This window comes from Erpetoichthys calabaricus, chromosome 8, assembly GCF_900747795.2.
Source record: "Erpetoichthys calabaricus chromosome 8, fErpCal1.3, whole genome shotgun sequence".
Classification (NCBI taxonomy): Eukaryota; Metazoa; Chordata; class Cladistia; order Polypteriformes; family Polypteridae; genus Erpetoichthys; species Erpetoichthys calabaricus.
This window is the reverse complement of record NC_041401.2, coordinates 17,096,080-17,110,154: the sequence shown is the minus strand read 5'-3', so window position 1 is coordinate 17,110,154 and position 14,075 is coordinate 17,096,080. Positions and strand designations below refer to the sequence as shown.

Here is a 14,075-nt window from a genome sequence, read left to right as displayed (position 1 = left end):
AAAAAAACATTTAATCAATGGTTTTCAAACTTATTAAGTAGATTGAGGTAGAAGCTATTAAATTAATAAAAATACTTTTGTCATTTCTCACATTTGTTTTGTATTTGCAGCTAAACTGATCAGTTTATTCTCTGCATTAAATTCCTGCTAGGTTTCTTAGACTTTGTTTTCTATATGAGCCTTGCTTCTGTGTAATACCTACTGTCAGTTGTATGTTGCCTATGTAGGATAAACACAGAGTAATGAGCTGGGCTTTGCCAGTAACCATTGTGGAGTACAAGTTATCACCCATCACATTGTTTGAGCAGAGTCAGTCAATCTGCTGTCTGCCTCAGTCCACTCAAGTAGAAGCTATTTAATTCTGTCTACATGTAGTTTTCATGGGGGAATTTATACTCATGTTACACCTTTTTTATATTGTTTGCTTCTTTCACAGTGTGTTCCCAAACCTCTTTATACAGTATTACTGGAGAAAAACAAAGTATCTTCTAGTTCCTGTAACTCATTCTCCATTAATATTTCCTTAGGACCCTCAGTCTGCTTTTTCACTTCTTCTTTTGAGGTGTTTTTGAATCCTTTACTGCCAATTTTTCTGGCCACCTGGATCATGTTTGGTTACATTATTGACTGTTAGAAACCCTGTAGAATCATGAAAGCAGTAACTTCACAGAGCTTGCAGTCATGTATTTATAGTTTCTGGTATTTCATTGTATCCAGGGCCTCCGGAATGTGTGTAATACAATTAGTAATAGTGAGAGATTTCCAACCCTGCATTGTATCAACAGAGATATCACAGTTCATTCTCCTGAATATCTGTTTGGTGTACTTTGCCATGAAACAGCAAATGAGATCAAGAGGCTGGAGTTAGAAGTATTGTTGGAGAATAGAAATAGCACTTCAGCACTAGAGTCTACAAATTGAACTCCCTCATGGTGGCCGGGAGCATTGTCAACAATTAGAATAAACTTGATTTCTTCACTTATATAATAGAACACTTATGTAACTAATCCAGAAAAATAACTGCTGTCGCACAAGTTTTCTTGTTAAACTGTGAAACTGGAGAAGTAGACTCTTGTATTTTCTTTTCAGTGATACAGATTGGCAGCCTTGTACAGTAAGCCAGGCTTATTCACATGACTGGCCACACTAGCAAAATAACAGAGTCGTGTAATCTTGCTTTACTTTGTAGCCAGATGCTTCCATCTCCTGTGTTCAAGTGTAAATGTGGATGTTTTTTCCATAAAATCCAAGTCTCATCTGTGTAATATCCTTGCTCCAGAAGATAGACAATTTCTTTAGTAAATTTTAAAAAATTCACTTTTCAAAACTTTTATAGCCTCTGCAGATGCAGAATCCTCTGTAATTTTGAGATTGTTCTGGAAGAAGCAGCCGTTCAGACTAAGAAGCCATCCTTAGCTGACTTTGAACTCCTTTTTTAGGAGTCACTCCCTTTACAGTGGTGGCAAGCTTGAACTTAGTGTAAACACTAAGAGCCTTCTCTAGTACCACATATCCATCCATAGGCACTCATTTATGATTCATATCTTCTAGCCACTGGCTTATTACCTCCACAGTCTTGACTAAGGTCTTATCATAGATGTGACTGATCACTTTATCAGTTGTAGGGCTGCAGCTTCATGAATTTCCTTCTTTTGTAGTTTATCTGACCAAATGCTAGACTCATTGCAGCTATACTTGCAGACTACTGCAGAGACAGACATACCATATTTTAGTTGGCCTGGCACAACCACATTTATCCAGTAAAGTCAACACAGGCACCATTTCTTCAGTTCAGCAGTAGAAGTTGTTGAACACTGACATTTTGGAGCCAAAGAGCATTAAAGTATGGCACAGAAACAGATTACATTCTGTCATCTTTTAATCCTGCACCTATATTTCTTGACTAGATATTTTGTGGCGGATTAGGGTTTCCTTCAGCTAGTTTGCATTGACCTTACTAGGTGGTTCTTAGGTCCAAGGGTATCTGGTCTTCCTTTGAAAAAGAGCAGAACAATCTCACAAATTCTATATAGCTTCCAATAGAATCTCCCTGTGCATTTGTGTCATGCCTCATGAGTATATATTTGGCTGAAAACACCCCCAACACGACACCTTTGAGATATTACTGTGTTTCTCCCATACAACAAAAGACATATGTTAATTGATGATTTTAAATTGTATTTGTGATCAAATGGCTTCCCATTCAGGGTTATTTCCTATCCAGCTCTTGATAATATGTTCTCTGGCCCCAAAAATGGATTAAGTGGATCTGAGAACATTATGCATTTATATCATTCATCCATCCATTTTCAAACTTGCTTAATTCAAATCTTAATACTATGGAGAACTATGGACCATTATTTCAGTATCATGTGGCTTTGAAAGCAATCACAAACTTAACAGTAACAGGCCCATCTTCTGGGATGTGGATGTATAAGAGATTGAGTATGATTCTCTTGTGTAAGTCAACAGTTATTTAGTCTTTTTCTATCCAGTTTGACTCACTGTTGTGTTAAGGCTCTTCACATACCCTTTTTTAAATACACATTTCAATGAATATTTAGTGCTAAAACTTGAGAATAAATTTTTCACAAAGATATTATTTGGTTATACTTCTTTGTCAAGTTCCTCTCACACATCTTATCTAAGGTGGACATACCTATTCCTTCTGGTGATTTCACAGACTGGGCTCTACGCAGGCGTACTGTAAATAGAGAATGTCAACCCTTGCCTCCTTTTATATGGTATGGCTAAGGACAAAATAACACATTTGACTGGTGGGTTGGAAAGGGAATAAGTGAATAAATTTTTTAAAAGATGCAGTAAGGAGAATGTGGGTTCGTTTCCCAGGTCCTCCCTGCATGGAGTTTGCAAAGCACATTGAGTAGTGAGAAATGTTCTATGTAAATGTTTTATTATTATTTATTATAGAATTGTTATTATTATTAAGAAACATGCTGTGCAAAATGTATGTATGCATAAAAATAAATACATGGACTAAAAAATAAAAATAATAAACATTAGCAGAGAGCGGGTTAAAGATTATATTTGTCTAATATCTCTCCCCAATCTTCCTCCCAGGCAAACACATCCTATTATAGTGTTTTTTCAAATATGCATATCTCTTGCTTACATTTTTTAAAAATTTAAGGATTTATAAATGTGCTGTATGTTTGGACAATTCATGCATGAGATCTGCAAACTATTGCACATGTTTAAAGGACAGCATATCAGGACTAAGTTTAGAGAAATGTGGAGCAAGACAATTTTCTGTCTATCACTTCCAAGTGCTGGGCAGAGAGAAAAGTGTCCCATATTACTATTTGATTATATTTCATGTTGGTTGCGTGTTTACTATGTCATTATGGAATGCTCTTTGGTTGTCATACATTCACATTTGATTTCAATTGGTAGCAGCAGCCACCTTGGAAAGAACAGATATACAGTATAAGATGATAATTGCCTTATAATAGTGCTTCAACTTTTTTTTACAAAGAATAGACAACTTACAGTATTTTGTTTTGGCTTTTTATTTTTAGCCACAGATATATTTGGTTATAAGTGGAGGTGACAAATATAGTTTCAGCAATAGAAGCTTGCTTGCTGTACCTATAATGTTAAAATTACATTTATTTTCTTGGCAGACACTTTTATCCAAAGCAACTTAGAAAAGAGGTAAACATAATCGAGTAACATTAGGCTAGGGCCTGTTTCTTCAGCAGGTGTAGCAGGACAGGTAACAAAAGTTGATTGCCACAAGTGAAAAAATGTAATAACTAATATATTTACAACCATAGAATACTATCAATAAAGCAATTAATCTTAATCTAACAACAAATTAACCAACAATGTAAAATATCACAGAGCAAAGTTTTTTTTTTCTTTTATCATATAACAGATGCATTTTCAATTACTTCTTGAAAACGATAAGGGAGTCAGCAGTATGGATGGAGGTGGGTAGCACATTTAGTCATCTAGGAACTCCGCAGGAAAAGAGTCTGGATTAAGACTTGATAACATTGCAGAGGCAGCATCGGACAGTCTAGGACTTCATTAGTGTCTCCATATACTCAGGTGCTGACCCATTATCTACTCTGTAGACAAGCATCAGGGATTTGAACTTAATGTGTGCTGCTACAGGGTGTCAATGTAGCGACATGAAGAGAGGAGGGACATGTGCTCGTCACAGCTGGTTAAATACAAGACAGACTATTGCATTCTGGACCATTTGCAGTGGCTTGATAGCACATGCAGGTACATCTGTTAGAAGTGAGTTGCAGTAGTTTAAGACGTGACAAGACCAAAGCCTGGACGAGAAGTTGTGCCCCATACACTGTCAGATAAAGTCTTATCATGTGGACGTTTTACAGCATGAAACTGCATGAATGAGAAGTAGTAGAAATGTGTTCCGAAAATGATAGCTGCTCATCAATCACTACCCCAAGGTTGCATACTGACTTGGCTGGTGTTAGTGACAGTGAGCCAAGCTGTACAGAGATGGGAAGTTGAACAGACTGGCTGGGCAGGATCACAAAAAAACTCAGTTTTTGCCAGGTTGAACTGTAGAAGGTGGTCCTTCATCCAGGTTGAGATATCAGTAAGACGTGCAGAGACTCTGTGTTGTCCCCTGGATAGAACGACAGGTACAGCTGTGTATCATCTGACTAGCACTGACAAGAGAACCCATGGGTTTGGATGATGGAGTCCAGAGAGAAGAGTAGAGGACCCAGCACCTGTCCTTGAGGTATACCTGTACATGTCTGATGCTCCCTGGACTACTTTCCTCACTAGGACACACTGTAGGATCTGCCCGAGATGTAGGACTCAAACCATCTGAGAGCAGTCCCAGTGATGCCAGGGTCAAAGAAGATGGCAAGAAGGATGTCATAGTTGATTGTGTCGAAGGCAGAGGAGAAATCTATCAGGATCAGGACCGGTGATACGTTAGTAGCTCTAGCAAGTTGTTGCTGGACAACCACAGTTAGAAGAGCCATCTCAGTCAAATGGTTCCTCTTGAAGCCAGACTGGTTGGTATCAAGCAATCCATTTGGTACAAGGAAGGAAGAAACCTTCTTAGAAACAGCACGTTGAAGTGTTTTGGAAAGAAAGAAAAGGAGAGAGACAGGCCTGTATTTGTTAACTTAGGATGGATCGAGTATTGCTTTTTTTGAAAAGTGGGGTTATTAGGGTGTGTTTGAAGATTGGAAGGAAATGTGATTGAGCTGAGTGAGGTGTTAATTATGTGTGTAACTACAGAAATGAGTGAGGGGTGAGGGCCAGAAGGAACTGTGAGGGAATAGGGTCAAGTGGTCAGGTAGTGGGGTGATTGGAGAGGAGGTCAGAAATATCAGTGGTGGAGAGTTTAGAGAATGTGGGGAATGTTGGGAGATGCTTGGAAGGAGGCATAATGGGTGGCAGCGAGGGCAACAACTGGCTGGTGATAGAAACCACCCTATCCTGAAAAAAAAAGTAATCAGCAGACAGGGGGGTTGGGGGAGGAGGTGGAGGAGGGTTAAGAAAGGAGGTGAAAGTGGAGATGGAGTGTGTATTGGTGGTTCTTTTAATTCTAGTCTGGTAGAACCTTACCTTTGCATATCAATCAAATCGATCAACTGACGATGCAATTTCAATGGTATTCCACCTGATCCTGTCACATCTGGATCACCGCAATGCACATGTAAGAATGCTGTTCATTGATTTCAGCTCAGCATTCAATACTATCATTCCCAGGCAGCTGATCAGTAAGCTGGATCTGCTCGGACTCAACACCTCCACCTGCAACTGGATTCTGGACTTTCTCACTGAAAGACCTCAAACAGTACAGATTGGGAATAAAAGATCTAACACCATCACACTGAGCACAGGTGCCCCCCAGGGTTGTATGTTGAGCCTGCTACTCTTCACGCTGTTGACCCATGATTGCACCTCCAACTCTGACACAAACCACATTATCAAGTTCGCCGATGACACTACAGTAGTGGGACTCATTGAGAACGACGATGATGCGGTGTACAGAGAAGAGGTGGAACGGTTGGCACTTTGGTGTAAAGACAATAATCTGTCTCTTAATGTTGAAAAGACAAAAGAGTTGATTGTTGACTTCAGGAAGACAAAGGCTGTCCATCTCCCACTCAACATTGATGGCGTCACAGTAGAGAGAGTGAAGAGCACCAAGTTCCTAGGTGTTCATATCACAGAGGACCTGTCCTGGACCAAAAACACCAACTTTCTTACAAAAAGAGCCCAGCAGCGTCTTTACTTCCTGCGACGACTGAAGAAGGTGCACCTCCCTAAACCCATACTTAACACCTTCTACAGAGGCACCATAGAGAGCATCCTGACCAGCTGTATTACAGTCTGGTATGGAAACTGCCATGCCTCCGACCGCAAAGCCCTTCAGAGGATTGTGCGGACTGCTGAGTGCATCATTGGCAGCTCTCTACCCAGTCTGCAGGAGATCTACACCTCACGCTGCCTTCATAAAGCCACTAGCATCATGGCTGACCCCCACCACCCCTCCCACCAACTGTTTACTCCTCTTCCATCTGGAAGACGACTCTGCAAAATCAGGAGCAGGTCTGCGAGATTGTGCAATAGTTTCTTTCCCCAAGCAGTCCGGCTCCTGAACCACCATGCTGCCCTCCTCCACAATGGACTCTTTACTCCACACACTCTCTGGATTACATAATACTACTTAATACTGTATATGTTTTTTAGTTATATATATATCTTGTGTACTGCACCTTTTGACTCTGGAGGACGATATTTCGTCCCACTGTGTACTGTAAGTATATTGTTAGGATGACAATAAAGCTCTACTACTACTACTACTACTACTACTTAACATTGATGGTAGCAGAAAAAAAAGATGCAAGAGGGGACTGATACTTAGCCAGCTCTGTCAGAGCTTTGGACTTCCTTCATTTCCTTTTGGCTGTCCTGATCTCGGTCTGTTGATTGCTGAGTGCTTTGGAAAGCTGGGTACAGGAGGGTATTTCTCTTGCAGGTCTGTAAGACAAAGGACAAACAATATCAAGACAAGAGGACAGAGTCAAGCATAGGGTGTCTGTGGCAGTGTTGGTTTCGAGAGAGGAAAACTGGCCAGGAGGATGGAGAGCAGAGGAGACTATAGAAGAGAAATGCATGGGAAAAACAAAGCAGAGTTGTTGGAGGAAGGTTACAGTTGCAGAGAGAAGAGTGAGATGAAGGAAGTAACAGAGAGAACTGAACAAAAAAGTAGTAAGACTTTGTAGAGGAGTGATAGTTGTAGTAGAAAAGAAGTAGGGGTAGTAAAAGAAAGTGAGCCGCAGGACGGCTATCCAGGTGGATGTTCAGGTCCCCAAGAATTAGAAGTGTGCTGCGGTCATCTGGGAGGGAAGAGAACAGTCCATCCAGCTCATCAAGAAGATCCTGAGCAAACCTTGAGGGCGATAAACAACAATTGTCATGTTAACTGGAAAGGAGACAGTAATAGACTGGTATAAAGTTGCTTACATTAACTAGAGGGGCGAATTTCTAGCTCTTAGATGTAAGAATACCTGCACCTGGAGTGGCAATAGTGGAAGAAGTTGAAAGCAGAGGAGATTGTTTCTGTGCTATCATTTTTTCAGGTAGAATCCATGTCTCTGTCAGAGACACCACTTGGAGACTCCTTTGGGTGGTGAAAGCTTGAATAAAGTCTGCTTTGTTGACTGCAGACTGGCAGTTCCACTAAACAAAGAAGAAGAGAGTATCTGAAATGGTGACTTGATACAGCAGACAAAGATTTTCTGGGTTTCTCCCAGTCCTGATAAAGGGGCGAGAGAACCATCTTGTTAATAACAGGAATATATTGTTAACACATGCTGAAGATGACATTGAAAGGAAAGCAAAACACAATACCTCAGTTAAGTAGGAGTGTCTGTTTCCTTGTCCTGTGACCTTGCTTGGTGGACTCGCACAGGTATACTCAAGGTCTTTACATTAGTAGGACTTCACATGAGGGGTTATGCTTGCGCAACAGCACCCTGAGTCTCCTTAAGTAGGGAGCAGCAGAGTGAGCCTTGCTACGAGTCACGAAGTAATTAGCAGCACAAAGCAAGGGGCATCACTCATTAAACAGAACAAAACTATGCAGTAGCAGGCAAACAAACAAAGATGCACTAGATTTAAAGCACAACGATAAGAAGTAAAATCATCTTAACCAACCGTAATACCTGTGTGCAGAGAACTATTTGCAAAGCACAAGTACCAATCACTAATAGAAACCAAAACCTAAAGACACTTATTTCTCTCTAAAATGAAATGTGTTTTGATATAGTCTTTCATGATGTTACCTGTAAAATGACTCTCAAAAACAATTCAGTCAAATGCTGAATGCTTGCCATATGATGGCCAAGTAAATAATACACAGTAGACTGGATTAAATGTGTTTTTATATTAAAATCTTCAGAGTTTGGTTGACATGAATTCTAGCTTGTATTCAGATGAATTGCCAAATAAAATTTTGAATTAATTCATATACTTATATATATATACTTATATTTTGTACTTGGTATTTCAACTGATTTTTTTGTCATTTACTGATCACTTAGAGTCATGATTTGGAGTGAAAAAAACTGAATTTTAAACTCTTGGCCATTTTGTATTCTTGTAGTTGTGGTGCTAAGTGACCTTTTTGTGATCTGTCTGAGTCATAACTGTAGTTGGCTAATATTGCTTTTTCTCTCAAACTGTCAGATCTGTGACTTTGGAGCCTCCAAGTTTCACTCCCACACTACTCATATGTCACTAGTTGGAACATTCCCATGGATGGCCCCTGAAGTAATACAGAGCCTACCAGTGTCAGAGACGTGTGACACATACTCCTATGGAGTGGTAAGTGTAACGTAAATATGGCTATGTTAATAATAATATTACATTGTTATCTTGTACACTAAAAGAATGGTTGGATTTGGACTGCTGTATCATTCTAATTTTGATTTATTTTCTCACCCTTCCTTTGCCCCCCATCACCTGTATTATTTTCAATATTTGATCAATTAAACACTCTAGACTACCCACCACTTCATTATTCAGTTAATTTTTTTTCTGCATGCATCCTTTACTGCTATATTTTTGTAATAAATAGTGATCTTTCTCAATTACAATCATTATACTAAAATTTCTCATGGGGTTTTATATTTATACCATTACATTTTCCACAAGCACCTAGTAAATAGCAGATTCAAATATTTTGGTAGCGTAACCTTCATCACTTATACATTTCATTAAACTGGCTAGTACCACACATGCACTAATAATAGAGTAACAAGTGCATCAAACTTTAGTTTTCAAATTAAGAATATGGCATGGTAAAAATCATACATTATTATAGTGATGACAGAACTTGCATTAGAGATAAGAGAAACAGTTAGTAGGAGTACCTTCTGGGCATTTCTCCAGCCTGAAGAATTGAGAAACAGCAGAGCACGGGGAAAATTTTGAGAATGGGTCAGCAGCCAATAAAAGAGTGTTACCAACACCAGATAGTCATGTCTAAGAAACATCTAAACCCAAAATGTTGACAAGAAAACAAAGTTGAGAAACAATCATAAATTCTTAGGCAATTAATTCCAAACTAGAAACACTTTCTATCTTTCTATACTATCTCAAGAAGTATTCAAACTTAGACAGTGAATAGAGTGAGTAGCCAGCTTGTTGCTCAATGTGATCTCTGTTCCCATTACCTACAAAGCTGCAGTCTCTTCCTTGCACGAAATTGCAGTGCCCATAACAGAAAAAGATGGTTTTGCGGTAAAATAATACATTACGTTACAATTTTGTATTTCTAAATTTCAACTGCAATTAAAAAAATGACATTTAGAAAAGCCACAAAATTTATATTTAATATATATTTACATAATTTATAAAATATTCTTGTCAACTATGTTATCCTCACTGACCTAAGGTGATAAAGCACCTAACTTAGACAGCCTTATCCATTAATGAATGTAAATAGGATAAAGGATTTAATTTATCTGCAGACAGTGCATCAACAGATTTTACTGTCATTGCCTGTAGACCTTGTTTACAATAAACCACTCCAAATATGAACTTTTGCATAGTATACAGTATATCTACACAGTGTTGCAGATTATGTTTTATTTACAGTTGTTCATAAAAGTAAAGATTCCCAGGTTTAAAGTGGTGAATAATATGCATCTGTTTCACTATATAAACATACTGTGAATTTCCTGCTGACATTTAAACACATGTAAGCCAACCAGACATAAGCGTTTATGTGTAAAAGACTATAAATATTAAAACTGCTCAAAAAAGTATGTGCTTCCTCTTGGGATCCTTCAAAAATCAGAATGATGTGATGGTCGAGAGCCTACATGGTTTGTCTGTTCTTTCACCATTAGTGTTGACCAACATGCTTTGCTACATTGTAAGTAAGGAATTTGTAAGTTGATTCCAATTCAATTCAATTTCAATTCAATTCTTTATTGTCATGTGTATAAGTATAATATGCATCTGTTTCACTATATAAACATACTGTCAATTTCCTGCTGACATTTAAACACATGTAAGCCAACCAGACATAAGCGTTTATGTGTAAAAGACTATAAATATTAAAACTGCTCAAAAAAGTATGTGCTTCCTCTTGGGATCCTTCAAAAATCAGAATGATGTGATGGTTGAGAGCCTACATGGTTTGTCTGTTCTTTCACCATTAGTGTTGACCAACATGCTTTGCTACATTGTAAGTAAGGAATTTGTAAGTTGATTCCAATTCAATTCAATTTCAATTCAATTCTTTATTATCATGTGTATAAGTACCATGTACAATGAAATGCTTGTTTGCATGTGCCCCTGCAGACAGTGAACATAGAAAAAAAAAGAAACACACAATAAATAAATTAATATAAATAAGTAAATAAATAAAACCAGAATCCCAGGAATTTAAAACCAGAATCCCACCTTTTAGCTGATACTGTTGGGACGGGTGCCGCCCCAACCCACCCCACATTCCCTAAAATGAGAAGATTATGAACTGGATTAAGCAGTTTTGAGAATGGAATTGAATGGAAAAAAAGCAGTGCAGTGGAATACAAGTCATTTTTATTATTCTAAAGAAATAATGATAAACAAATTTTTCTGTGTTTGGAGTAGAGACAATTCGTTTGCTGTGCTTTCTGGTACAATATCACAACACAGAGGCAATATGAGCGAAGTACTTGTACACGCTTAGACTCTGTTCTGAAGAAAGCTTACAGTAGAAAATACACAAATTCACAACATCCTGGATTTATAGCTGTTGCTTATTTGTCAATACCTGGCAAATTAAGTACATTTTAAAAATACTTTATCACAGTCCTGTTACAGTTAAGTTAATCAATGTTCACTAGTAAAAAATTTTGTATAGAGTGCATGAGATAAAATCTCAATATACAGTATATGCTTTTCACTATAGAGTGTACGAATTTCAGTACATAGTGTATGCATTTCAATATGTAAAGTATGAAACACAGTCTAAGAACACTGTGTATTTATATACTTTGTAGTGTAAATGTTTCAGTATATACTGTATATATACTGTTAAGAATGAATTAAGTCTTAAATGGCACCTCATTCTTTTCAACAATTGAATCAGTATGGCAACAAAGAAATGTATCACTTCTTAGTGAATTGAATGAAGTGTGCTGTATATGAAGGCATTAACAAGATTTGGAACTGCCAAGTGTGTAATGAGAAATTACAATTGCCCTACAGAGATGAAAAGCACTTAACTGTAAGATGTGAAAATGATCACTAATATAGTAGATACTCTAATGCTCTGAGGAAAAGATCCAATGGTTTAAGATATTGTAACAATCACTCATATAGTGGACAATCTAAACCTCATTTTATTTCTCTACAAAATTTCCTATTTCAGTGTCTTTCAATATGTTTACAGAAATATAGTATAAAAGTGCTAAAATAATAAAAAAATAGAAAATGCATTAAAAAAAGTGATACAGATTAGAAGTCTTGCTGCCTGGCTGATAATAAATAACATTATGAAATAAAATATTTTCTCTGTTTTACTTATAACTAATTAGAACTATGTAGAATGTATAGTTTTTACTTTGAAAATTTGGGGTTTCTGAGCGCTTCAAGATTACATATTGTAGTGCAATTAAAGTGAAAAAAATCCAAGAGCATGAAAACTTTTAATAGCCTCTGTATCATATTTGGGCAAGGGCTATTTTACAGCCTGTTGCTTCTCATAACTCCCCAGGAGGGTTTACAAACTGTGTGGTGTGCAAGATTCCATGAAGCTGATGCCAATGGCCCCATGAGGGTTTTTCCATCAGAGCCCTTGTATTTCTGGGTATTTGTTGTTTGGCAGGTTCTGTTGAAGGTTTGGAAGTGTTCTGTGAGTGATAGAGTGTCACAAGATATGTTTTATGAGACACACAGTGAACCTCTGTAAATTTAGTGCATCCTAGAAGTATTAGAATTTGTGTAGAAAGATAAGCATTTTTGGGGGGGCGGGAGGGGGGATGAAACATAACATTCTAACACTGGCTTATGTTAATTCAGGATCACAGACGTGTAAAAGCCTATCCTGGCAGTATTTAGCGAAAGTCAGGAAACAGCTTTGCACACAATCATTTCGTATGAAGCAAACCTAATGACTGACACAATTGGTGTATTCTTAGCAGCAACTTAACATAACATTCTCAACTCCACTTAATCTAATGCAGTTGCACGTTGGACAGAGGTCTATCATTCAGCATTGTGCGGAAGATAGGACATTGCAGAGTTTTAATGGCTCTGTCTCTATTTCTCTTCCTTTCCAACTTATTTTGATTTTTTTCGCACTTTCACTAGATTGTAAACTTTTAATAGATAAAATCAAAAATGACCTAACATAGCTCCGAATGAGTGAGTGTTTATGATGTATGCACCAAGTTGAATTAACATTATGTCCAAAGTTGGTTATTGTTTTGCTGCCATTAAGGTAAGGCTACAGCTCTTACTGGCACTATTTCCTAGAATTAATGGATGGGTGAAATACACTTTGAGACACATCTTGAAATAACTTCTTGTACAAAAATACCCTTTTCCACTAAAAGCAGTGGAGATACCTTTAAGAGGTCTTAAAACTGGGACATCTGAAGAAACATTCTCAAACCTGCGTAATCCAGTTTAGTGTAATAGTGGGCCAGAACCTACTCAGACAAGAGCAAGTGCAAGGCAGGGACTCACAAGTACACACAGGACCAATTATCCTAACACAAGTGTCTTGGGAAGAAAGATAGAGTACTAGGAGAAACACCTCACACAAATATAAGGTTAATTACCTATAAAACTGGACAGTGCTTTAAAATCTGTCAAATATGTTTTGAAAAAACTGTAAACGTTAATGAACTCATTGTGTTTATGTGGTCTTTCTCCTTATATTTTAGTGCTGTGCAGTATTTCAGGCCAAACTCATTGGCAGGTAATTTATAGTCATCAAGTAATCTAAACTTAAAAGTGGAATACCAAAGGAAAATGCAGGAGGCCCCACGAAGATCATGAAAGTTTAATGCAGATGAGAATGCATTTAAAAGAATCTTACTGTATGTATTATATGGTATATTCTTTGGCTACCTGCAATACTAATATGTATTCAGAAAATCAAAGGATGAATGAATGCATAGATATCTGTAACATTTAAGATTCATTAACAAAGTTTGCAATTTCATAAAAAAATTACCATAGTGTGTGGGAGTTCAAGATAAGCTCAATATTGCAAACATATACTGTGCGCATGTGAAATATTTAGCACCACAAACTGCTTTCCTAAATTTGACTAGCCAAACTCCATACTTACAATTACAAAAATAATATCACTCAGTAAAAGTGAATGCTGTTTTAAAGTATTGAGTTTTGGAAGTTGTCCAAAATGCGAGTGAGTAAAGATAATATGACGGCTATATTTAAAGAATGATGAGTTGGTCCAGGAGAGAATTACAGAGACTCCCCTTACAGGGTCATGGGGAGTTTAGGTCCATCCTGGTTTTTGTGTAACTTGGGTCACTTGTACGTCACCAGTCTTACACGATAAATTTTCAATTGTT

The 14,075-nt window shown here is 37.6% G+C and overlaps 1 protein-coding gene and 1 long non-coding RNA gene across 4 annotated transcripts in view; one reads left to right on the top strand and one right to left on the bottom strand.

Moving 5' to 3' along the window:
* Window positions 1–14,075, top strand: part of map3k20a (mitogen-activated protein kinase kinase kinase 20a) — a 221,435-nt gene that overhangs the window by 65,969 nt on the left and 141,391 nt on the right. For all 3 annotated transcript variants that reach the window (XM_028806282.2, XM_051930670.1, XM_028806284.2), the window contains exon 7: window positions 8,719–8,856. In XM_028806282.2, coding sequence (XP_028662115.1) covers window positions 8,719–8,856 — 138 coding nt within the window. The remainder of the gene's footprint in view (window positions 1–8,718; window positions 8,857–14,075) is intronic.
* On the bottom strand, window positions 5,246–7,261 carry LOC127528924 (uncharacterized). Its single transcript, XR_007935546.1, has 2 exons — window positions 6,835–7,261; window positions 5,246–5,581 (listed from the first exon to the last, which is right to left on the bottom strand). It is a non-coding gene; the product is annotated as an uncharacterized LOC127528924 (long non-coding RNA).